The sequence below is a fragment of the Cervus canadensis genome, chromosome 12 (genome assembly GCF_019320065.1).
Source record: "Cervus canadensis isolate Bull #8, Minnesota chromosome 12, ASM1932006v1, whole genome shotgun sequence".
Lineage (NCBI taxonomy): Eukaryota > Metazoa > Chordata > Mammalia > Artiodactyla > Cervidae > Cervus > Cervus canadensis.
Window position 1 is genome coordinate 68,462,067 of NC_057397.1, and position 26,516 is coordinate 68,488,582.

Here is a 26,516-nt window from a genome sequence, read left to right on the forward strand (position 1 = left end):
GTACACTTACAGAATAAGATCTCTAAAAGTTATTCTTTTGTTGTCCATATTCTAAAATTAAACCTTAAACCAGTTAAATAACAAAGTTGCAAAGATTTGGAATAAAACTTGTCCATAAAAAGCTCAAAAAGTAAGCTACATAAAACTACATAGCAAAAGCGAGAGAAGTGACAAATACGGTGAAGTTCTTCACTGATGAAAACATGATCATTGTTTCCTGTCCTTTATCATATTCTATTTTTTTCACAAATACAATAACTTTCATTAAGAATAATTAAGATTTTTCATCAACCTAAGCAAACAGGAAGACTTTTTCAAAGTATATAGAAAAATCTAAGCTTATGACTCATTCAAACTTTAATGTCTGTAAGAAGCAATTTTGAAAGTGTTAATTAAGAACTCGTTAAAATTTTGTCCAGGAATTCCTGTTTGTGAGAGGTGAATCACATATCTCTAAAGAAGATAATAAGCACTCATCTGAAATTTGTGTTGGAAATTCTGCTTTTTTTAAAGATTGGCTTAAGGAGACACAAAAAGCAGTCTTAGGTAACATTAATGAAAAAAACCTGTAAGCTGAAAAAACTTGATACCTTTACAATAAGAAAAATTTAAGAATGTGAGAAAAAATTGCTAGTAAGGGTTTTTATAGTTTAATGTATTATTCAGTATCTTATTTTTCAATTTAATGGTTTTGTTAGGATGTGTAGGTGCCTATTTTTAAAAAAAATTTTTTTAAAGATTTTTTTTTTTGTTGTTCAACAAAATGAAAGTCCTGAAAGTAGAGATACCTGATTTCTCCTGTGAGTGGCAGAAAGTCAATACTAATTTCTGTCTCCTTTTAGATAGCTATTTTTTTAATGTATCAGTGATTAATTTACTGCATGATGAATACAATGTCACCTGTATTTCCCACCCCAAGGCTAGGGTAAGGAAATATTTTGTGGACTTGTATCATTTTCAGGCAATTCACACCTTCCCACCACACTTATGAATGAGCCCCTCCCTTTCCATTTAACGTTTTATTTTCCTAGATTTTACAATTCAGGAATCACCTCACACTTGAGTTGGTCTCTTTTGCTACCATTTGCTCCAAATAGAGGAGTCAGGAGATTACAGAAGGATAAACTCTACAGAAAAATGTGTTCTCCATTTGTAGGACACAGGCCTTTAAAGGGAGTGGGAAGTGGGATTAAGGAATATATTGAGTCACTCTACACCAGCCTCAGGATGTACATTCTTCAACTGCTCTTATCAGAATTTTTAAAAACTCTCAGATTTAGTGACATTCTATCTGATGTGAAGTCAAACTGAGTAGAAAATGTTGTGAATTTTTTAAGAAGTACAAGTAGAACAATGATTATCATTTTTACAGAAGAATGACCAAAAGGGAGAATCCCATAAGCTTTGTAGAATCATATAAAACAGGATTTAAATATATGCCTTTGTGTTGTGAATATGGCCTGAAAATGTAAAACTGTTTTTGATTTCCTGCAAGTTGTTTTCCATTGATTTTGAAGTTTAATGTTTCTATCCTAATTTCACACCTACTTTGGCACAATTTACAGAAAGAAGAAAAATATAGCATAATATGTATATTTTATTTCTCCCCCTATTTTTTTTACATCCTAAAACTTGTTGATTTACTTTATTTCTAAGCCTTATGATTTTAGAAATAACACTATTTCACAAGAATCATTCCTGATTCAGATTTCATTTTATTAATTTTAAATAAGAATAAATGTATAGTCCTGGTATCTAAATTCTTGCTTTTCAATTTTGGGATAGAAGAAATAACACAGTAATAGAATAATTAAATATTAAAGTGTTCATGATTCTTTAAGGAAAATACAAGTAAGCTTTGACAATTTCTTATACAACGCAGTTAAAGTATACATAAAATTTTATATTTTAAGATAATTAATGCTGCTAAGGAGAGCAAAAAATAAACAGTTGTAATGTAGAAACTACTATAGAATGTACAACTTGACAAAATTTGAGATTCAAATTAAGAACATCAAATATCAAGACTTAACATTACAATTCATTAATCCATTACAATTCATTAGTCAAATGTCCCAAAGAGAGGGCAGAATGTACAATGAGTATTTTCTGAAAATGAATTGCAAAAAATTAGTAGAATCTGAGAAGACTTCAGAATTGGAAGCTCCAGCTGGGTTTAAATAGATGGGGGAAGGGATCTTACTACTAAATATTTGAAGCACCATTTAAAAGAATAAAACCTACCAACGTCTCATCAGTTCCCCCTGCATCAGGCCCATTCTGACTTTATCTTAAACATCTTTTCCTTTGTAAAGACAAAATTTAGAAACACACACAGGATATGTTGCACTGATGTAGGCCAGTTGGGAAAAAAAAAAAACATGGTTCAGAGCAGGATTTCAAATTGTTACACTAAATATAATAACATTTGCAGTCATGGCACTGTTCCATAATAATTGTAAAAGATTTCATTTTACTCATCATCGCCATCCATTATCTGATCATATTTGACCTACATATTAATATTTTCATTATTATCCAAGCCCCTTTTGCTCTGTACAAACAAACTGTCAGTTCTGTTCACTGCGAGATTATTTATTTACTTTGGAAATAACTGGAATTCTTTCACCGTATCTTTTTCTCCAGGGACACCCCCACCCCCAGGATTGATATTAATGTCTGGGGGAGGGGGGGATACAACCCATAAAAACAAACAAACAAACACCGTGAGACAGAAAAGGGGCCCCTCTTCATGGCATACTATGGGAGAAGTAGAAAAACAAAGGGAAAAAGAAAATGATAATTGTTTTCTCTAAGGCTATTATCTAATGCGAAAGCAAACAGTCAGTCTGGAAATCAGCTAACAGAAGGGGATTAAGAGAGAGGAGATCTGAGCGGGGCTTGATGGCTCGCAGAGCTGTGTCTCCAGCCAGTGATGAGACGCAGGCAGGGCAGCCAGGAGCGCTCCAGATGGCCGGGGAAAGTGGTGGTCTTGGGTTACTGCAGGGCGCCCGGGGCCCCGGGAAAGCATCACTAGGGAGCCGGCCCCACGTCCAGCCTGCCCCGGAGAGGGCGAGGCCAGGACAGAGGCGGCCCGCGCGCCCGCGCGCCCCGGCCGGCCGGGCCAGCCCATTGTTAACTTACACTTGACCCCGTGACCCCGCACGGCACCGATGTCCCCCGCCTCCCCCGCCCGCCGCCCGCGCCCCCCGCGCCCCCCGCGCTGCCGCGGGCCCTCCTCCCGGCCCCGGGGAGCGGCCACGGCGCCCCGGGCGCGGGCGCGCGCGCTCTCGGCGCCCAGCGCGCGGTGCCCCCGCTGCCCGGCGGCCGCCCCGCCGCCCCGCGCGCGTCGCCTTCCTCGAGAGTGAGCGAGGGCGCGCGAGGCCGACGCAGACGCCGCCCGGGACGGGGGCGCTTCCCTGCGCCCCGCATCCCATTCGTCTGCCGCCGCGGCGACCGCAGGGAAGGGGCGGGAGGCAGGGAGGGAGGAGCGGCGCGCCGCGCGTCCGGGGCTGCTCCGCGTGGAGGCGGTGTCTGGCCGGCGGCCCCGACCCCCGGGCTCCTCGCCCCGCGGCTCGCGGTGACTGGCGCCCGGCGGCCTCGCAGCGAGCGCGCGCGCGGGCCCGCGGTCCTGGACGCGCCGGCCCTTCGGGGGCCAGGAGAGGCGCCGCGCCCTCGGCCCCTCGCCCGGCGGGCCGGCCGAGAAGACGGCAAGTTCTCCTGGCACCTCGGAGCGGGTGGCGGATGGTGGGACTCTCCGGCCCTGTGCAGTGTAAGTGCCCGCGGGCGGCGGGGACTCGGGGCACCGGGGTGGGGGGTGCCCTGGTTGTTATTCATTCTCATTCTGATGACCGTCCCCTTCGTTTGGGCTGTTCGGCCGGGAGGCTCCGGGCTGTCCCCGTCGCTGAACTAGGGTAGAGCCACGCACCCGGGCGAAGAAGAGCCTCGCGAGTCACTGCCGGCTGCGGTGACACTGAACTTCACGGGGCGGCCGGGGGTGCCGTTTCACTCTCAGATTCTCCGCCCTGCTGCCCCCCGTTTTCTTTTCTCTCCATCATGTCGATATGAGAGCTGGAAGATCATACTTATTCCCACCACCCGCCCGCGACCGAACCCCCGGGCAAGGTACCCAGGGTGAGGGTGGCAGGTGGCCCTAGACCCTCACCTTTTTTTTAAAATATTTTTTTAAACTGGAAAGTCTTCTTTTAATGGTGGAAACTTAGCTCTGGGATCAGGAGAGGAGGAGGAATCTTAACTTTTGAGCCCCGGTGGCGACTGCGGTCGGGGTCCTTAGCGCGGTCCCCGGGCGCTTTGTGGCCACCCTGCGAACTCGCCCTGGTCTTCTTCTTGGGCTCGCGGGGTGATCGGGTGGGAAGCCCCCGGAGATCGGGCCAAGCCCCCCGACCCCGAACTCCAGTTGGGGTCTCCCGATCCGAGTCTGCCATCCGCGACGGGCTTGGGGCTTTGCCGTCCCGGCTGGGTGGGCAGCGTCTCTGCGGCCCAGACCTCAGCGCGCCGGGGGCTCCGGCGCCTCGGCCCTTTGGGGGTTCCCTGCGCAGCCTCGATGGGGGCTCCCGTCTCCTCTTCAGAGTGGGGAGCCCTGTGCTGGGCAGCGGAGCCCCCGCCTGGCGGAGCCCGGACGGGGAGCTGCGTCCCGGGGATGCAATTCGTTTACCCGGCCCCAGCGCTCTCTTTGGGGGACTGAAAGGGCTGGGGTGATCGGTGCACCCAGACCCCTCTCCCTGGGCGGATCTGACGCTGGCCAGGACCCCCCTAAGGAAAGACAATTCGGTGGGTACAAGGCGCTTACATCCGTTTTGTTTGTTTTTTTGAAACTTTCTATGAGGTTTGGGGTGGGGTAAGGGCAGTCAGTCCTTGGAAAAGTTTGAGTACAGATTCCAGGAAGTAGGACGTGAACCCAGACTGTTACTAAAAATAGCCCCATCCCCCCCCCACCCCCCCGCGCTTTTCAAGTTTGGAGGATTTGGCTGGGGAGCCTTGCAGCCCTTGTTTTCCTTATTCCTTGCAAAGCGTCCTGGCGGTTGAAATCTTTTGAGCATAGCTATTCAAGATCTGGGCATCTCAAAGCCAAACCCGCCTCAGCCTGGCACCAGAGTGTCACTTTCAGGAATCGGCAGTGTCCCCCGCGGAGGAGCTCCTGAAGACCAGTCCCAGAGTCCAGGGCCGGGGAGTGAAGGTCAGGAGTTGTGGGGGGAGGCCACTCCAGACCACCTTGAGTGCTTCATGTCACTCCGGGCCCCCTTGAATTTTTAACTTCGCTCCCTTTAATTAATCTGCCCAGGGCCTTGATATAAATGGCTGTCCACAGCTGCTGCAAATTGATTTATCCCCTGGTAAAGGTTGGGTTGCTGACCAAGGCGTTTTCTCTTTCTACCCTCTGTGTGAACTGAAATCTGTTTTACAGACCCCCCCCCCCCGCCTTTAAACATGTGTACCATTTTTAAGTGCACTCAGTGGCTTTTATTGTCATAACCCTCCCTTTGCATAGAACGGGAGTGAAACTGGGTCTGTGCCCAGTGAGTCCACACTCGCTAGAATACAAATTGATCAGCTTTTCAGTGATAAACCGGTAGTGTCCCGTGCCTTCTTTAGTTTTTTGCAGTCTTTTGCTTTGACCATGTGAGCAGTCTGTTGTGGCCAGTCACTCCTGTCATACAGTTCCTTAGAAAAGGTGAACAAACAGAATTGTTTGTTGAACCATCCTGGCCCAAACCCAGATGCTTATGTCAGATGTGATGTGTACAAAGAGAAGCAAATTCATAATTCTCTGGATCTTTCCCCATTGTTTATTCTTCATGTCAGTTCTAGTTTTAACATTGTAGGGGCTTTCAGGTAGCATGCATGGGACAGTCTGATTTTCTTTCTCTTTTCTTTCTTTTTATGGGTGCTTATTTTTAAAGGGACAGCTGACAGCCTCACCCAGTGTTTGACCTAGGCATCTTTTGCAGCCAGGAAGGATATTGAGGAAGTTGAAGTCTAACATTGCTTTATCTGTACTGTATTTAGCATTTCTTTGGCTTATTCTTTCAAAAGAAAGAATTTCCACTAAATAATCAAGGAATCAGGCTCATTCTGGGTGTATAAAAGCTGACTTTATCTACGATCATACTAAGAGAAGAACTTTATGTTAGAAGACTTTGTGTAAGCATTCATAATTTTTGTAAACCATTTAGACAGCAGTCACTTTATTTGAAAAGCTAAATACTGAGTGGGAGAGTTTGAGTATGGAGTTTCTCCAGTGTCCAGTTCATATCTAATAAAAGAAGTGGAAAAAAATGGTGTATTTTTTTTCTTTAATGTTTGGACAGCTCAAAGCAGACCAGAAATCTTTGAAATGCTATTTTCCTTTATAGCTTTAGTCTCTGTGGCTCACTAATATCTGCTAATAATTTGATTTAAATACGATCCTTAAAAGGGCTTTCCTAATAAGATACATTCTTGTAGTACAATGCAAACTGCCCTATCAAGTTGCAAGCTGCTGGAAAAGGTAGGATAGTACATATTGCAGCTACAAGATTGAAGCTTTATATTTTTACAATTTTCCCTTTCTGAAGAAAAGTAAAATATTGTTCTTGATGCTAGATTTTAATGAATTCTTCCATCCAGGGTGTTAGTATAAATATTTGCAGATGAAAGAACACTTCATAAATAGTAAAGAAGTACACAAATGTAAGGTGCCATTATCATTTATTTTATTATAAAAATAGAAGCTTATTTTATTGTTAAAAAAAAAAAAAAAAACTTTTCTTTTTTTCCCAACATTGAAAAGGGATCACGAGAAAGAAATGCTTCCAATAGGAATGCTGGTCAGTGGTTGTCAGGTTAGGACATTCTTCACTGTCAAATCGTGTTTCTCACTTCTTTGATATGAACATCAGCTGACAGGCGCTGAATGCAAACCCTTCTTCACTGAGGTTTTATGCAGGCAGCATAGCCCTTCATAGCAAAGCAGTCTCAAAAATTGGCACCTGCAGGATTTGCATGTGAAAAAAACGATTCAGTTGCATTTTACTGGAGTCTTATTACTGTAAGTTATGTAAGTTCAGTGAGAAAAGCTATTTGTTGATGTTTGGACGTTTAAAAGTTCTTTGTTTTATGGACACCTTATTCATCATCTAGTGATTCACAGACTTTATTGATAGCAGAAGCAGGGAGAAGTGATCTCTGTCTTTATAGATGTTATTTAGTATGCAATGGTGTTATTTTTAACCATGTGCTTACAGAGTGCACTTGCATGCATGGTTAATTTTTAAAATGTGCCTTAAAATGATACCTTCGTACAACTTTCAGAATCCATCAGAAGTTAAACAAATACATAAAATTAGGTTAACATAAAATACCCTTTGAAAACAATCTGGGATTTTAGGAGTTCAACAATAAGTTAAAATCTATAATAAAGAAATTAAACATTTCATAGTTCTAAATTTCTTTACTTGTTAAATAATTTGTCACCAAGATGCCTTTTAAAAATACCATATTTGACCCTTTTATGCAAAATAACTGACAAATGTTAAGTCAACTAAAATACCTTTGTGAACCTTAGAATATTATCCATCAGTGAGAACATTTCATCCAGAATAAGTTATTTTTTATTATCTAAAGAGACACGTTCCAGCTTTACTTTTTTACAGCCATTAATATAAGAGTTCCTAAATAATATTTAAAGAACAGTGAACATTTTATTAAAGCAAACATTAGTTCAGTTTAATGGAGGTAATTGTAAGTGATAAGACAGAGCAGGTTATCTCTGTGTTGTTTAAACAGAAGGAGCTACTTTGCACCATTTCCAGTAGCCATCTGTAGAAGAGAAGGGTTTGCACCTGTCTGTCCACACTAATTATAGATTAGGGCCAAAGAAATGAAATTCGAGGAGGTTTTCAGCTAATGAAATCCATACTGATTTTATTGTAAATGTGTTTTATGTAAAGAGGGTGATGGTTGAGTTATGAGTGAATAAATTGCTATGTAGCTGCTAGGCACTTGGTTTTGAAGCACAATTCTGCTGCATTAACCTTTGATATTAAAAAAAAAAAAAAAAGAAAGACAAACAACTTAGACACGGATGCTAGTCTTTGTTTGGCATCCATAGCTACAGTTTAGTAAGCAGCAGTGAGATTCCGTGTGCAATTTTAAAATGTGTGTAAAACAGCTTAAATGTTAAGAACATTCTAGTATTTTGAAATGCAGATGAAGTAGAAGGTAGGTTTTAACTTATACATATAAAACATTAGGAAATTAGAAAGCTTTTTTTTTTTTTTTGCATTTCAGTTTCACATACATGAGAAATTAAAGCAAAATGAGTGAGGAATTCATTCTGCAATAAAAGGTCACATGAATCTCTACCACATCTGTTTATAGTAATTATGAACATAATTAACATAAGAATTACAAATGAAATAATGACAAGCTGAGCAATGAGATATTATGCCATAATGGTCATATGTTGGAATTCTCACATTATAGCACACTAGAATTCACATACTCAAAGAAAATGCTAGATTTTTATCTGAATTAATGCTTTAAAACTTATCTGCTTGAGACAGATGGACTTCTTGCTTTTATAGGAAGGTAACCTATTATTAAGAGAAGAACTAGTTGAAATTAAGATTTCTAGTCTCCAGCCTGGCCTTTAAGACAGCTGTGATTATAGAAACCACTTCCTGTTGTACACTTATTCTATGATTGTACTTCTTGATTATTATATTGCTTTTTTCTAAATTGAAAGCTTTGCAGCAAAGTGTTTGCTTTGGAAGAAAGTCATGGATTCTTCCCATTTGAGAATTGGTTGATCTTTTCTGTAACTGTGAGCCAAAAGTCAGTGAACAAACAAGGAGGTAATAGAAATAGTATGCCTTCACAAAACAAGAACATTGGCAGATAAGCTTTTGTGCAGTTTTCTTCATACCTTCAGTGTCTGGATGCTTTTTAAAGAAAAATGTAAGCCTTTTCTGTGGAAGTAGTAGGGCTTTGTTTGTTTTATAAATAGCATTTTTTCAAAGCACATGTAATGGAAAAATCAGTTGGCGTTTGTAAGTTGTATTTTTTACTTCCTAGAGTTGCATTGGATTTATAAACGTGTGTCTGTAGTCTTTGTCCAAACTGATCTGACTAAGATGTATTAAAGGGGCAGGTATATATGGTTGTGCCTGGTTATCCTGAATACAGTTTTCTATAGCAGCTAGAGAAAAAGTGAAAGGTGACCCTTTATGAGAGCTATAATGATACTCTAGAAATCTGCTGTTACATTTAAAACATGTAAGAATGACAGATTTTCACTCATTTAGAGTGCACTCGATTTGGGAACACTTCCTGCCAAATGGCCTCCTCCTTCTTCTTGCACCCTTGTATAACTATTGAACCTGCTCACTTTTTGAAGATTTATGGGGAAGTAGTACCTCCTCTTCTCAGCGATACCGGGAGGTTTTCCACGTGATTGGCTTACTGGTGGATTGTGGCAGAGCCCTTTTCATCTGACATTCATTGCATGACAAGATTTTTCACACATGCCCTTCCTCCACCAATGCCTAGCTTTTTGCACTTTACCTGACCTATCAGGTTTCCCTTAATTGTTTTCTTGGGGTGATGGGAGCTTGGGGGCCGGGGGATCCACTGCTCATAAAACTTTTTGAGCAAGTGGTTTGGAGGGGAGTGCTTGATTCATCAGTTTGCTGTTGTGGTTCAGGGGCTCAGCTGTGGCCCCCTCTTTGTGACCCCTGCCTCTCCTGATTTTCTTAAGGTCTTCAGATTTGTCTCCTCTCAGGCGGCTGCTAGGGCTCTTGCAGGTGCTGGTGTTTTTCTCTAATCACTAGCCTTATTTCCCCTCACCCCAAACTGTCGAGCCCCCATGCTCAAACTGTTTTACCGTCTGAAGTTTCACTGCAGCAGGGGCTACGGTGTATGTCCGGAACAGTTCTGGAGTTTATTGGCTTCTTTATTCTGAACTCACCCCTTATACTGAATGAGCTTCTTAACCAAGCTTCAGTGCCTTGAAATGCAACATGACCAAATACTCCCCCCCCCCCAAATAAAATAACCTTCTTTGCTGCATTATTTGCACTCCATTAAGGGTCTGATCAGATGTTCACGTTGGCTGATGGGTGCATTTAAAAGGGGAAAGGGGGCTCCCAGGAGACCACTCAGGTGTACCTCCCTGCAGACCCTGATGGGGGTGGAAGAGGCACTCTGGACTGGGAGGAGCGCTAGCTCCGGGCTTGGTGTCTGATTGATTCCCGGGCTTTGGGGTGGGGTGAAGAGCTGTGGAGGCAAGCTCAAGCCGGGATTGATTGCCTCGATTTCAAATTCCCACCTCCAAAATAGGCTCTCGGATGTACACACCAGGAGCCCCCCCCGCCCCCCCCCCGCCAGCACAGTTTCTGGGGGTGCAGCAGGTGTCTGGGAGTCACCTGTAGCTCCCAGTCACAAGTGCGTCTCCTCCCGGTGCCGCTGGGACCACCTTGACAAGCCCAGGGAGATGCCAGCGTTGGTATGCGCCCCACAGCCGTCTCTGTGGATGTGGGCAGGGGGCTGGAATCCAGTCTCCGGGCCAGCCAAGAAAGGGACGAGAACTCCCACTTGAGGTCGATCGGGAAGGGCTGTGTCGCTGCCCGTGAGGACTCCCGGGGTTTGCTGGGCAACTTGGGTCTCTCCGGATGGAGGTCACCCGGTGACTGCCTCGTTGTTAAGCTTCTGCAAAAAGCGGGCTCTGGATGCCCCTCTGACCTTGACAGAAGCTCCCGGAATGTTAGCATCCCAGCTCCCCCCCGCCATCCCCGGAGTAAGGGAAAAAGGCAGTTTGCTAGTCCGGATTCCCCCCGCTCTCTCTCCGGGTGGGGACGGACTCGGGGGAGACGGGTCAGCCTCGGCCAGCCTGGGGGCCCCGCGCTCGCCCCCCTTGCCCCCCGCCCCCGCCCCGCCGGTCCCTCTCCTTCGCGGCAGCCGGCGTCTCCCGTCCCCTCTCGCTCTCCCGCTTCCCCTGCCTCTCCCGCGCCGTCTCACACGCACCCTCTGTTTATTTTCCTGCCTCCATCTGGGCCCTGCTGATATTGTAATCACCCCGATGCACGCCGGCTCCGCTCGGCTCCCTCGCGCGCCCGCACACTCACTCACACACAATGTGCCATCCCGACAAGCCTCTGACTTCTGATAAGCTCCGATGTGTGTTTAATGAATACAAAGCCGCGGTCCGGGGGCTGCCTGCGCGGCGGCGGCCGCCTCTCCTGCGCTGCTTTGCCAGAAGGTAATCTCGGCGGCCGGGGGGGCCGGGGGCCGGGGGGCGGGCCGGGAGGAGGGAGGGGTGGGGGGCGGGAGGCAGGGGGGCGCGGGGAGGCGGCCTTTCTCTTTTCCTCTCCCCCTTCCCGAACGATTCAGAAGTCGATAAGACCGGGAGAAGTGAAGATGTACCATGTTATCTGTCGCTCCTCTTAGCTGGCGGAGAGAATTTACATTTCAAGATTAGCAGAGGGAGGAAAGAGAAATCTGCCTTTTGTTGTGTGGGGTGAGGAGCAGGCATCAGCCCTGGCCTGGCCGCTATCTCCCATCACCTCTGCTATCCAGACAGGACTCACCGAGGTGAGATTACCGGAGGGCCTTATCTTTCCTTGGGTTTCGTGTTTTTTTTTTTTTCTTTGCCATTCTGAATAGGTTTAAAGGGGACTGGATAAAGGGGGGGAACAATGGATTACGGTATTGATGGGATGCTGAAGCCTTTGGATGAAGAGGGGTAAAGAAGAAGCTGCTTAACAACTTGATTAGTTCCTTTTTATTTTGATGTTAAGGTGAGACTCTGTCCCTTCTTTGCATTGAAAGTCTGTAGAACTTAAGGGAAAATCGGAATGGCTTGAATGCCTTATATTCTTTTCACCTCCACCTCCTGCCCTCCTTAGCACCGTCTCCCTTCTTATAACAAGAGTTTCATTTACCCCTTATTTGTAGGATTGATAAACTGAGCAAAATCGGTTGAGGCTTTTGGAATTGATCATTTGTGTTTGGTTCTGTGTGACATGTTTTGAATGGGTGGTGAATTGATGCTAATGGTAGTACTTGGGTGAGTGAGAAGAGCAAATGAAACCTACTTTTAATGTGGAATTAGTTGATTTTATAGTATGATTTCAACTAGGTCCAGAGGGAACAAAAATCAAATCTGTAAGGTAGATTTGCATGTTGAATTTAAACCGTGGGATGTTTTTACCCCCCTTGGAATTGGTTTAAAATGAAAATAATTTTAAAATGTTTAATCAACCTGTTTAATTTGAAACACGTTTGATACACTCTTCTGAGTGTGTTTAAAAATTATAGTATCAACTTTAGGAGGTTTTTAAAATGGGTAAAAGTGGGAAAAACAATTGTTTTGCTTCCTACACATAGTCAGGATAACTATTTTCATAGGTAAATATAATCCAGTAACTAAGAGCCTAATTAAAATTTGTTTAAAGGCAGGGGGGCATGTTTCCTTGTTGACAGCAGATCGATTGGGTAAGACAATAGAGTCCCATTATTTCACTTCCATTGACTGAACATATTGACATTTCAGGTTTGCTGTTGCCTCAGTGAGCATGATGAAACACTGAAATTCACAGTCCAACTGGCCAGAGTGGCACATATATTTACTGTATGTCATTTCTGCCTGGGGTTACCTTGTCACCCAGGCAGAATGGGAATAGACAGCCTGGAATCCTTCAGAAGGGTAGAGATCTTTTGCTAGTGAGCTGACAGAGAGCATTTCTTAGGGACATCTTTAATTTTACTTAGAATCAGGTGTCACAGATAAATATGTGATATACTTTTATTTGACAATCTGGGGAGCAACTTAGCTATCAGTCCTTGTATTTTACATATAAGAATACCCATTTTCAAGCTTTACCTTTACCTTCCCAGAGATATTTACATTGAATGGGTTGGTCACATCATTTAGGTAGTTTGTGCTCAGGTGACATCCATTTTTCTCCAGTTGGGGATATTCAAGCACCTGCTAAATCTGTATCTGTTTAAAGAAATGTGTAAGTCCCCTTCAGAAATAGGGTCTGACTTTCCTTTTTCCTGTGGGTGGACTATGAAAGCAGAATGTGTATATTTTACATTCATGTGACTGAATAGAAAGCGGTATGTGTAGATAAACATGTATTCTGAGCAGTGACAGAGAAAATAGTACTCTGTGTGTGATCTACCCTTTTACACGTTTTGCATAGTCTTTGCATAATAAAACTAAGTTTTAGGCAGACCTTGAGTCAAAGAAATTTGAATCGTATGAAAAGTGAACATGGAAAAAACCAGAAGGGACTTAATGTATTTTTTAAAGTTTAGTGAAAATATAAAACTATATTGAATATGCCTTATACCCAGCAGTTATTGTCATCAGGTTAGGCAACTGATGCTCTTTACAACATTTAGAACAAAACTAGTCCTTTATACCATTTTCATGAAAATGTTAGGTTTCTGTTTGATCAGCAGGTGCTGTTGAGATGAAAGCCATGTGTAAATTTTCAGAAGGCCAAAAGTGTCAATTCAGAAAAGGAAAGTGATAAGAGAAAATGCAATCAGTTTTCCTGTTTTCAATTTGTGCAGGATTTGAAGAGCTGTTTTGTTAAACTGCTACATCTGCTCCAATATGAATATTGAACTACTTCCACTAAAAATAACAACCTATAATTTGGAAGCTACTGCAGTCTTTTGTTAATGTGAGTGGGTTATTTAAAAACAAAAAAACAAAAAAAATTAAAAAAATAAAAAAGACAATTTTCTATTCTGACAATCTCTTGCCTAATGTGCATTTTCATTTGTTGGCACTTTTATCCTCAGCAGATAAATGGTATTATGCAATTAGGACCTCATCTCGTTTGACTATGAAAGAGATTTTCATAGGTGGAAATCCTTGTAATACAAAATGGTTTCACATAAAACAAAATTTATTTTAAAGTAACCTGTTTAAATGCAGTTACTTAAATTGAGATAGTTATTCCTTACATTCTCTAATACTGCAATTTTTAACTTACTGCTGACTATTATACCAAAGTTAACACTATTCCATTGCATACTGGGCATTCTGTGATTTATTTCACCTTTAATATACCTGTAAATGTAAGTTTAAATTAATCAGGGATATTTTACCTAACAGGGCTTTCAGAATAATTTTTTTCATGCTTAAATAAAATGATTAAATTATGCTTGAGTGCCTGCATACAAAAGCTTTAGCTTCTATAGTACTGCTAATCAAATAAGTTTTATGGACAGGGAAAGCACCACATTAGAGAAAAATTGGATGCATTTTACTAGTGACATTTCTAGGAAAGACATGTTAAAAAAATTACTCAATATTAATTAAAAAGAACTCTAACATGCATAACAATAATAAAAATAATACTTATCCCTACAGAAGGAAAATAAATGGCAATACTAGTCATGTAAAACTGGACATAGAGAATTAAGGTAGAAGGAGGACCTATAAAATTTGGATCAGGTTTAATATTGACTCCATCCACAATTGCAGTTGGATGGACTTGTGGTATAGTAATTTGTCTAGGGTGAGACAGGATCACTGCTTTGGATCAATGAGAGGCTATATAGCTTGTACCTTCACACCTCAATTGCCAGATACACTCACTCTTCAAAGATAAACTCAGAATATCTTCAGAATGGATACAAGGGAAAACAGACACTGTGACACATTAGCATATTTGATATTAACAAATGCAGTGTTTCTTCTGAAACACCAATCAAAAGAAGAGGTTGTTTGAATAACAGCATTGTATATACTTGTGATCACATGTACAACTGAGAATAATTCTTATAAAGAATGTAATTTCCAGTTTGAAGCCCAGTTGTGGCATGTTGTTGCCCGCATAATTTCAGAGATCTAGGTATATTCCTTGGTGGGTATAGTCTCTGGTATAGAGCCAAGCACTTTGGCTCAAGAAATGTCACCTGAGTCACGTATGAATGAAGAAAGTTTATTTCACAGACACAGCCCCATCATTTTGTATATGATCTTCTAGGGTATTGTTTCTGTGTTGAAGCCTCAGTACCTTATATGACATGAACAGGGAAGAGCTTCCTGTGACTCTTTTCAGAATGTTCATACTTTATCAAGTGATGTTCAGACTTTTATACAGAACCGCTGAGAAAGTAATGCCCTGTGGTTGAGGTTTAAGGGGTGAGACACTCTTGTTTTAAAATGCTTAAAACCATCAGTCTTGCTTAGAACCACTAACATTTTCAGTAACTGTGAGAGACCTACTTAAAATCCCCCTGCTTTGATAGCTCTAATGGAGGTTATCTGTATAATGGAACTCATGAAACGGGCTTGTTTTTGTGGGCTTCATATTGGCCAGGGTCCCTAGGACAAATCTGTACTTGGGTGAATGGGGTCTCTTGTGACTGTGGAGAGTACAGATGTAAAGCTTTCCTATCGTGTGTCCAACAATCTGAACACCTTCCAGTGCCTTATGGAATGTGGTTCACTGGATTCATTCATCTTTTAACACCCGGGGCTTAGACTACTTCTGAGGGTGCTCTGGGCATTCGAGGGCTGCCACCTAGTTGTTGGTCTGGGGAGAAAGTAGAGGAACTGACAAATATTAGAGACCTACTGTGAGCCTGGCATTAACCTTCACGTACAGTGTCATCACTGATTTTAAGTAAATGATTAACCAGCATTTCACTTTCTTCATTTCAAAGAGATGTGGTCCATCACTCTAAAGGTAGCTTTAGTTGCTCTTCTGGTTTGACCTTTTGCTCCAATTTGGAAAACTGAGGTTTCCTTTTGTTCCCCAAATTTAATTACCTGCTCTGTTCCCAAGTTCTAATAGAGACATATTCTCTGAATACTGGGCTTTATGTGCTCTTTAGTAGTCATGATCTATACATCCACTGTTTTCCTTACATTTGCACTTGCCCCCAACCTAGGAATCAGAGTAGGCTCCTGGCCAGCAGATATCCTAGGATATGCCCAAATGTTTGCCACTCTGTATGCTTCTTCCCAGGGGGCGCTAGTGGTAAAGAACCCATCTGCCAATGCAGGAGACAGACATAATAGATGCAGGTGTGATCCCTGAGTTGGGAAGATCCCCTGGAGGAGGACTTGGCAACCCACTCCAGTATTCTTGCCTGGAGAATCCCATGGACGGAGGAGCCTGCCAGGCTCCAGTCCACAGTGTTGCAGAGTTGGACACGACTGAAGCGACTTAGCACGCGTACGCACTCTGTATCCTCGTCCTCCTGATGCAGGTTTTTCCATGACTAAGTGCTGTTCTCTCATCAGAATGCCACCTTCCCGCGGTGCATGGCCTTGGGACCTCTCCCTCTGTCGGTCTCATTCAGCACTCCAGAGCAGTCTTCTGCCAGTGGTCTTAGGCCCTGAGGCTTGGCCCATCTCAGGCAGTTTGGTCCCTTTCCATCTCAGATCTCAGCATCTCCCAGTTGGCCAGGTCCACTTCCTAGTCACAACTAAGAGGAGAGGGAGTCTGGACCATCTTGAACTTATAACTGATTATGTAGCATAAAGCACTCTGTTATAAAACGAAGGACCTCCTGTGTATGCCTTCCCCTCATAGGCAAACTGAGGTCCCCCTTCCAGTTCGGTCACTGACTTGCTGGGTGGCCTCGGGTGCACTCCAGCTTCAGGAGCAAATGATGGGCAGACTCTGATCACGAGTCTTCCCAGCTCTCATCTATGCAGGTCTACATAGCATTTTGCGAGTAGGCTTTCAGGAATTTCCCATGGTTAAGAAAATGAAAAAAAAAAATTATATTTTCATTTCTGAGTTGGGGATACTACTAATCTGCAAATCTCTGGGAAATAGAATCAGTGCAGAATGTCCTCAGCTCCCCACTGTTCGTTATAAAGAAGAGGTGTGGGGAGGAGTCTGTCATTTTTCTCCTGGCCATCCTGGATCTCAGATGATTGTCTGAGATTTTAGTTGTGACTACAGTCCTTTCAGAGGTGAATGATGGAGGAGAATGAGAAGGAACTAAAATATTGTAGGTCTTGCACAAATAAAGCAGCCTGTATACTTGCCCCTTACCTCACCTAAGATGAACTTGGTGCCTGGGGCCAGGACTGAGAGATTAAAGGCTCACCTTAGTGTTTACCGGGCTTTTCCGGCACCCCACAGTCTCAAGGTTGGGACCCAAGTCACTTGGAAATTTAGAAAATGATCTCTTTAAACCATTTTTGGAGAGAACCTGGTAAGTAATAGCTTGTTTAAACCAACAAGGGCACCTTATCATTTGCCTGGGAATCAGATGTTAAGTGAAAAAGACCAAGAAACTACCTGTTGTCTGAAGGAACAGTCTGCTGTCGCTTCTAAAAGTGATGGGGAGCCCAGTGACTACCCATGACCCTGCTTTTTGTACTTGCACTTTAAAAACTGGACCTTGTTAAAAGTTTAATCCCAATTTGTGAAGTTATTAATTGTGAACCCAGGCTGGATTTCTTTGGAATTTAGGAACTATTACCTTTTTATACTTCTGGTTTGATTAAGCCCTTTGTCATCATTCAGGATGGCAGTGGAAACTTCTGCTGTTTATGAGGAAGGACATGGAAGTTACATCAGGTTCGTGTGTCCCTAGAAATGGAAATCACAGGAACCACTGTTGCTTCATAGGCTGTAGAAAGTTTTTGCACTGGCATTTGAAATTTGGTGGGAGGCCAAATTCAAGTTCTTTGCCGCAAAGGTGAATGTCTTGAAAGTATGTATGCAGGGAACTGTGGAGACCTGACTTGACTGAATTGAATCCTACATCAGAGAAATAATAGGGAAAATGTTACCAGGAGATGTAATGGCAGTTTGTTTAAAGAAAGCTATCAAGAGTTATGGGGCCACTAATGACAGAGGAGACGTTGCTAGACCATTGATGAGCTTAGCTGCGGCCAGCTCTTTGGAGCTCCAGGAGAGAAAATTAGCTAATGTTAGTGTTTGGGACGTCCTTTCTGCTAGACCTCGTGGGGAGTATACCTGGTGATGCTCAGGTAGGAGATCAGAGAGGTGTTAGGAAAGTAGGTCGATCATGGTGCCTGCAAAGACTGGCATAAGGGTTGTGCCAGGGAGCTAGCGCAGCAGCATTGCCAATGCATTTCAAATGCACATCTAACTTGGCAAGCGGAACATTAGCCATTGGGAAGTCATCTCCTAGTGAACATGGTGGTAAGCATGGTGCAAGCTGTGCTTTTAATACAAAGTCTTAGGAAGCTGGTCACTCTACTTTGTTAAAACTAGAGGTACTGTACTCCTTCCCCTAACCTCAAGATACAGAAAGATGTGAGCTGTAAGACAGGTCATGAAAGACTGCTAGTTTATTTTCTGAATCTATGCATATGTTATGTACACAGTGATGAGCAAACACAGCTGGGAAGAACAGCAGATGATATTGGGACTGGAACTGTGGTGTTTATCAGACTGATATAGTAATCCTTCTTTCCTGTGAAAGTGTTCTTTTCAAGTGATGTTAGAATTCTGTAACTTTTATCATGTGTCAGGCAAGTGTTCTTTATTGCCGAACCTCTTTGCCTACCTGTCACACATTTTCATCCTCATCTCTAGCTAGATTTATTTAGAAATGATACCCACACTTGACCTCTGATGGGAAACAAATGTGGAGAATGAATTCAGATCCTTTTGTTTGAATCAGGGTAGGTTAGGTATGTTCAGGTCTAAAGGGAAAGTAAATGTGATCAGTCTCCATTGACTTATCCAAGTCAAGCTTTGAGTTGGCTAGAGAAAGTGGGTGTAAAATATCAGAGAAAAACATAAATGAAAAGCAATAAAGTGAGCAACCCATTAAAGCTAATTTGACTGCCTTAGAAGAAAGGCATATGTTGTTTGGGCAACCTTTTAGAATATTTGAAAGAAAATTAAGGTTTTTGCTTTTGGTTGTAAACCTGAAATAAGTTTATAAATATTTACTGAATGACTACTATATGTAAGGTACTAGTACTTTCCATATACTACTATAGGATTGGGAGTGACGTGGAGGCTGCCCAGATTGGGTTCAGGTCCTTTCGTTCATTGTCTTGGCACTGTGAAACCAGAATAGTTCTGTTCTTTATCACAAATGCTTTCTATAGTTAGACACGCAGAACAGGGAGTAGACTCAGTTCCCACTGAACGATAAACCTACTCAGGACAAATCAAATAGCTAGAAAAGATGAAGAGGCTTTATTACTTGCTGGTTAAATGGTATAATAAATGAAATTTCAGAGTGAATTGAAATTTTAAGTTTGTTTTAAGAGAGGTAGGACTTATCAAGGCAATGTTATTATAATGGGGTTGTGGGCAGTTATAAAGTAAGAATGGCAGTTGGAAAAGGTCTTGGGAGAGGTGTGTTGGGTGGGGTGGGTAGAGTCGAGAGAGAATAAATTAATGTGGATCCAGCAGAAAGGGACCTTGGGTGAGGCTTGGGAAATAAGCAGAAAGATTATAAATGTTTGGACTACCAGGTGTTTGATTTAAGCTTTGTCTTCTGAGTAAACCAGAAATTTAAAAAAACTTCTGTGTCTAGTGGGACCCCTTAGGATTGGGAGGTGGTGTGGAGGCTGCCCAGATCGTTCATCCTCTTAGCATCGTGAAACCAGAATACTTCTGTTTTTTATCACAGATGCTCTATATATTAGGTTTTCTAATTGGACTTTTTTTTTTAACTGGAGTATAATTGCTTTACAACACTGCATTAGTTTCCACTGTCCAGGGAAGTGAATTGGCTACATGTACACGTGTCCCCTTGCACGTGGACCCCTCTCCCATCCCGGCCCCCATTCCACCCATCTAGGTTGTTACCGAGCACCCAGCTGAGGTTCCTGTCCTTTATAGCAGCTTCCCACCAGCTATCTGTTTCACCCATGATAGTATATATCTGTTACTTGAACAAAGAATGCCATGGTAAAATAGACCTTAATAAAACCAAAGCAGAAAAAATAAAAAGGCAACAGGAAATCATGGACCCAGTTAAAGTTGTCTTTCTGAAGACTTGGTCTGATTCTGGTGGGCCAGATTGGGGTGGATGAAATGAAGGAAGACCGAGGCCAGGTAGAGAACTGACTTTGCGATAGTTTAGATGGTAGATACTTGTAGAAGAATGGCCAGAAATGGGTTTCTGGGACAAGGAGGAATGGGCAGAAGCTAGAGACATTGCTAAGGAAAAGTAATTAGTACTTGGATATGTGGTGAACTTAGAGAGGGGGAAGTGATGACACCTCAGATTAGATGTCCATTGCATTTAGCTTGCCAGCATTTGGGCATTAAAGTGACGTGAAAGTCACTTAGTCATGTCCCTTTGTGACCCCATGGACTCTACAGTCCATGGAATTCTCCAGGCCAGAATACTGGAGTGGGTAGCCTTTCCCTTCTCCAGGGGATCTTCCCAACTCAGGGATTGAACCCACATCTCCCACATTGCAGGCGGAGTCTTTACCAGCTGAGCCACAAGGGAAGCCCAAGAATACTGGAGTGGGTAGCCTATCCCTTCTCCAGGGGATCTTCCCAACCCAGGAATTGAACCGGATCTCTCCCATTGCAGGCGGATTCTTTATCAACTGATCAGCGTTTAAAGGACAGTTTACCTACCCCTCGTAGACTCATAGACTCACAGCCTCCAGAAAGCAGCCTCAGAACCCAGCTGGGTATCTCTTGTGGTCCAGCTACTTTTGGGAAATGTTAATAGGGCTGACACTTGGTAGATTTCCTTAAAGAGTAGTACTTGCATGGAGCATAGATTATTGATTGTCCTGGGACTTGGCTCCCTTTGTGCTTTGGCTGCTTGCATGGATTTCAAACTGTTTTTTGAGTTTTCTTCCATTTTGCAGACCGCCTGGTAGAATAAAATGTGACCAGGAGGGCTGGGTCTGGACCTTTAACTTTCCACCAGAGCAACCTGTCTATTTTATGTGTTTCAATCATTAGACTTTTGTTTAGGGAATAATTTATAAAAAATTCTTTCAATTCTGGTATGTAAAGGGGAGAAGGCAGGGACCAGAGACTAAGGAGTCAAGGGGAGTTGATGGCAGGGCGGAGGCTGTGTTTATTATACCCCAGTGTGTCTCAGACTCTGTCCTCAGTATTCTTGGGGGATGGGAGTTTCAAGGCGGCCTTTGAACCTACCTTCATTCATTCAGTACTCCAATCTTTGTCTGCAGATCAAATACTTTTTTCACACAGTGACATTTTCCAAATACACATTAAATTAGATGAACAAAGCTGAATTTAAATATTACTAAAATTGATACACTCATCTTTGTGTGTTTCACAATCAGCAGACTGTAAACAAAATACTGTCATGTGTGGGAGCACAATCTTTTGTTTTAAATTGGAGGCCTCCTATTGGAGAAGTAAAGGAATCACTTTTCTATGTTAAGGGGCAGTATTCAATTCTTGTGATTAAATGGCTCACTGTTAATTGTCCCCCCTATTTAAAGAGTTTTAGTCACTGGAGGAAACAACAACAACAAAATGTAGGACTTTTAGGGTCTGGTTCACCAATATAATATTATTTTAGGGACTTTCACCTTGTTTAGTATCATTTAACTTGAAAACACTGGCAATTCTTTTTACACGTTGAACTTAAGCTAAATTCAGAGCTTGTGGATAAAAGCTGTCAGAATTGAATCTTTAAGACTTTTTTCTTCTGTAACCAAACTGTAGTTTAAAATAGTGAGACCAATTTATGTATGCTAATATGGAGTCATTCCTGAGCTATATTGTGAAATGAAAAAAGCAGGGAGCAATGTATATATAGTATGCTACTTTTGTACAGAAAAAGTAGTACAAAAGAAGTACAAAAGCTTCTACTTTTTTCACATATGATAATGTACATGTTTCAATGATATTCTCTCAAATCATCCCACCCTCGCCTTCTCCCACAGGATGCTCAGGGCTGGTGCACTGGGATGACCCTGAGGGATGGGATGGGGAAGAAGGTGGGAAGGGGGTTCAGGATGGGGGACACATGTACACTCATGGCTGATTCACGTCAATGTATGGCAAAAACCACTTCAATACTGTAAAGTAATTAGCCTCCAAAAAAAAAAAAAAACTTGTGGGAGAAGTGTGCATATGAATCTGATAATAGTATTTGCTTTATGGGAAGAAGGGGCTTCCCATAGTTCAGTTGGTCAAGAATCCGCCTGCAATATAGGAGACCCCAGTTTGATTCCTGGGTCAGCAAGATCCACTAGAGAAGGGATAGGCTACCCACTCCAGTATTCTTGGGCTTCCCTTGGGGCTCAGCTGGTAACGGATCTGCCTGCAATGCCGGAGACCTAGGTTAGACCCCTGGGTTGGAAAGATCCCCTGGAGAGGGGAAAGGCTACCCACTCCAGTATTGTGGCCTGGAGAATTCCATGGACTGTGTAGTCCATGGGGTTGCAAAGAGTCGGATATGACTGAGCGATTTGCGCTGCTGTATGGGAAGAAAGTGGGGCTGAGGCATTGGTGGTTGGAAGGAGAATTTTTGTGGCATGTCTCTTGGTCTTCTGAGTTTTTTGCAAACCTCGTGTGTTTCAGTCACTGTAAAGTTAGAGCCTGTAGCATCAACTTGGGGTGGATGGTTCTGGGATTCTGCCCTTCCTAGGGGGGAAAGTGATGCCCTTTTCTTCTCTACTAGAAGACAGTTAAGTGGAGAAGTGAAGAGACCCAGCTCCCCAATGCTTTGCCACTTGTTGAAGCTCCTACTCTTCATCTGGAAATAATTCTCAGCTGGATAATAATGGCATGACCCATAAGGTTTGTCAAGTGGACTGCGTGAGATGATGTGTGCAAAGCACAGTATCATTTCAGAAAGACTTGTTCGTGCTTGGCATCTGACTTGACCACTCTTGAACTGTCCACCACTCTCTTCTGGAAGCCCCCTGTAGGATCTTCTCTCTGTGGCTGTTCCTTCTTAGTCACCTTCACTCAGCAAATACTTCATAGAGAGTGTGGTCCTGTTTAATGCCTGGGGGTATACAGATGTTCAAGTCAGACAATGCCCCTGATTTGCTAGCCTTCCTCACCTCAGCCTTAATTAAGACTTGTTTCTACAGGGAATCTGCTTTGTGCTCTCCTCGCTTGCTAATGAAACTATTCAAGTTTTCATGAACTCTCTTCTTCAAGTCAGTTTAGCTCAGTCGTGTCCAACTCTTTGCGACCCCATGGACTACAGCACGCCAGGCCTCCCTGTCCATCACCAACTCCCAGAGCTTACCCAAACTCATGTCCATTGAGTTGGTGACGCCATCCAACCATCTCATCCTCTGTCGTCCCCTTCTCCCACCTTTAGTCTTCCCCAGCATCAGCATCTTTTCCAGTGAGTCAGTTCTTCACATCAGGTGGCCAAAGTATTGGAGTTTCAGCTTCAGCATCAGTCCCTCCAATGAATATTCAGGACTGGTTTCCTTTAGGCTGGACTGGTTTGATCTCTGAAGAAGATACCTTCTGTCTCTTCTTCAAAGATACAATTTATCACATCTAACATTTTTCTGCTATCCATATGATTGAGACTTCTCTCCTGATCTGTAAACTCCTTAAAGGTAGGAGCCTGGAACAGTTGGGGGTACTTTTTGATGCTTTATTAAATATTTGGTGAAAGTTCCTGCCTTGAATTCCAGTTATTTACTTAATACTGTCCTCAAATAGTTCATTGCTAAGGCCAAAATGAAATCTTTGTTTGCAAGATCGTGTCATTTCTTTCCCAGTCCTTTTCCCCCTTGGTCCCTTTTTATTGTGATCTCATATCATAGAATGTACAGTTTATTGCCACCATATTTTAGCTTTAAGTTTTAGCAACTGAAAAACGCCCCCATATATAGCAGCCCTGGGCAAACTGAAGTGCTTAAGTCACCTGTGTGTTCATAAATGCATATCTTAACCTGTTTTATTTCTTTTTTTACCCTATGGCTCATAACTGTACTTTGTGTAAAGGATGAGCTCCTTGAAATTATACACAGAATGTTGTATGCATAGACGTATTTCTGAGCTGGAACTGTCCCTTGGATCAGGGACCCCGCCAGGCTAAAAACCATCTTTGTGACTCCCAGCTTTCTGTCTCCCAAGCCCCCCGGTGACCCCCTAGGTGCCAGGGGCTCCTGTTGGTCCTTCTTTGGGTGGCCATGTCTGTTTTCTAGACAGATCTCAGGCTGAGCACTTCTCCTGAGTACTCTTAACTCCTTCTCCCTCTCTCTCTCAATTTGCCAGATATATGTGGGGAGGAGGTCCAGCGAATGCCTTCGTGGAGTGACATTCACATGTTGCCTCATTTAATACTTACCTGCGAGTGAGCTAATTTGCAAAGCATTCCTCAAGGCTTCCTCGCTTGCCCAAGATCACCCTGCGTGAGTGGTGGGCTGAGGTCTGAACCAAAATTTTCTGACTCCCAGGCTCCTCTGTTCTAGGGCTCACTACCGCTCTGCTGGAAGTCTTCAAATCCTACCACCCCATTCTTTTTCCCCGTGGACAGGGCCAGCCACAGAGACTGCAGGTGGGGATTAAAATGGAAAATTGTCAGAACTTCTCACCGTACTTAGAAAAGTTACCGTCTGGAGTCCAGAACTATAGCAACAGCTTTTCTGAGGCAGGGAGAGAGGGAGAAAAGGAAGGGAAGAAAGGAGAGAGAGAGATCAGCTATTGAGGAGCAGCAGCAACAAGGCTGTATTTGCAGTTGGACAGTTGTAGAATTTTTTTTTTTTTTTTTAGCCATGTGGTCATCAACCACGAATGCATATACTTTCAAAGTCTCGTTTTTCTTTTATGTGAAAGTTTCCAGGATGGAACAGATGCCTTTATTTGGAGAAACCAATCTTTGGAAATAATTGGTTCTCTCTCTGCTTATCCTCTAGGTGATCTTCCACAGATGAAATTAGATGAGGAAAAGAATCACGCAGCCTTAGCTTGTGGTTATTTCTTTATTTTTCCCCACTGCAAAATGTTTTGGGACCTGCAGCTTACGTCCACATATTTTGGTATTGTTGACTGATCATAATTTAGCACATCAGTGACTCTCAGAAAAGAAGATGTTGTGATCGCACTAGGTCATTTTTGAAAAGTGACCTAGTGCCTTAATGCTTTAAATGATATTAAAATAGGTATTGCCTCCTTTCTGCTCTCAACTGATTATCTCTTCATATCATCCTGGTGAGTTAGGTGTAATCATCCTGTTGTAGAGATTTACATCTAAAGCTTAGAAAGGTTAAGTGACTTGTTTCAAGGTGAAATAGCTAGTAAGTGTTAAGACGTGACATTCCAGTCCATTTGTATGGAGTGGGCTTCCAAGTGGTCAGTGCAGGTAAGGAACAGTCATTTTAGGAGATTTTATTTTATTGAAGATTATAGCAGAGGAGATATTTCAGAGCTTCCTGCTGTTTTCAGTTGCCTGGTTTGTTAACTTATTGATCACCCTATGTTGTCACCTTAACTATAAATAATTCATAGATCTGTCACCTGTTTTCTGTTTAATTTTTTAATCTTTAAATATCTGAAGTATTTAAAAATAGTGCTTTATCACAATAAGAGGAAGAAGCTGGAAGGAAGACAAGGTAGTGTCAGTTATCCTTTATTCCTTTGTTCTCTCAGCCAGTATTGAGTGAACTCCTTCTATGAGTCAGGCACTGGGTTTGAAGACTGTTGAGTACACCTGGCCCCTCCTCTCATGGCCGTTACAACAAAGTGCATATTGCATCAAGGTAAGGTCTGAAGACAGAAGGAGAATAAGATGGGATCCCTTTCCAGAGCAGGAAACCCACTTGGTAAACTAAATTGGGGGATCAGTCTATGCATAAAAACCTTAAAGGGTGCATGGACTTAATGCTGCCTGCAGTCCTTAATTGTGGTTTCCTAGTGCTTGCTCTGGGAGAGAGGGCTGGCTTCTCAGCTGTGGATGCGCTGCGTGATTCCCATCGTGGCCTGTGTTTGTACATATTGATGGGGATGGGCTCGTATGAGCAGTATCTGGAAGATAAAGGTTGCCCAGCCTGATATAGACCATAAATGCTGTTACAATTTAAAGAAGAAAGAATGATCAAAAGCCTTGGGAGTGGTCACGGAAATGTTTGTGATGGTCATTGGCTGTGAATTGGACCTTTATAGCATTTCATTAGGTGGAATTCCTTTATTTCATTCTCTTTAGGTGCCAAGTACAGTTTTAAGTATGGAAGATTAATGAGGGAAACAGACAAGACCCCTCCTCTAATAGATCTTATAGTTTAGGAGTAGGAGGCATACAGTAGAAACAGTTGTAAGATTATTCACCATAGTGTTAAATGCAATGAAGACAATTAAAAAACCAATGTTGGAGAGAAGGGTGGGGTGTGCTGCTGGTAATGGAGAGACTTGACTTTGGACAGGAGGGAAACCATCTCTGAGGTTACACTTGAGTGAAACCTGAGTTGAGGAGAAGCTGGCCATCCACCAGTCTGGAGGAGTTAATGGACAAATCCATAAAGATGAGATGATGCATCTATGGGAGCTTATCTACTGAAGAGCTACACCCTCTAGGGGGATGGATGGAGCAGAGGCTTAAAAGGTGCAGATTAGTGCCAA

At 42.9% G+C, this 26,516-nt stretch overlaps 1 protein-coding gene across 8 annotated transcripts in view; it reads left to right on the forward strand.

Annotated features, from left to right (window-relative positions):
* Positions 1–3,560: 3,560 nt before the first annotated feature.
* RUNX1T1 (RUNX1 partner transcriptional co-repressor 1) overlaps positions 3,561–26,516 on the forward strand; it is a 149,850-nt gene continuing 126,894 nt past the window's right edge. For 2 of the 8 annotated variants that reach the window (XM_043483915.1, XM_043483920.1), the window contains exons 1-3: positions 3,647–3,772; positions 11,151–11,257; positions 11,446–11,589. Coding sequence is in view for 1 of the 8 variants with exons in the window: in XM_043483916.1 (XP_043339851.1) it covers positions 3,745–3,772 (28 nt within the window). In the remaining 7 variants the exon portion in view is untranslated. The other 6 variants (XM_043483914.1, XM_043483911.1, XM_043483913.1 and 3 more) reach the window with 6 other exon arrangements.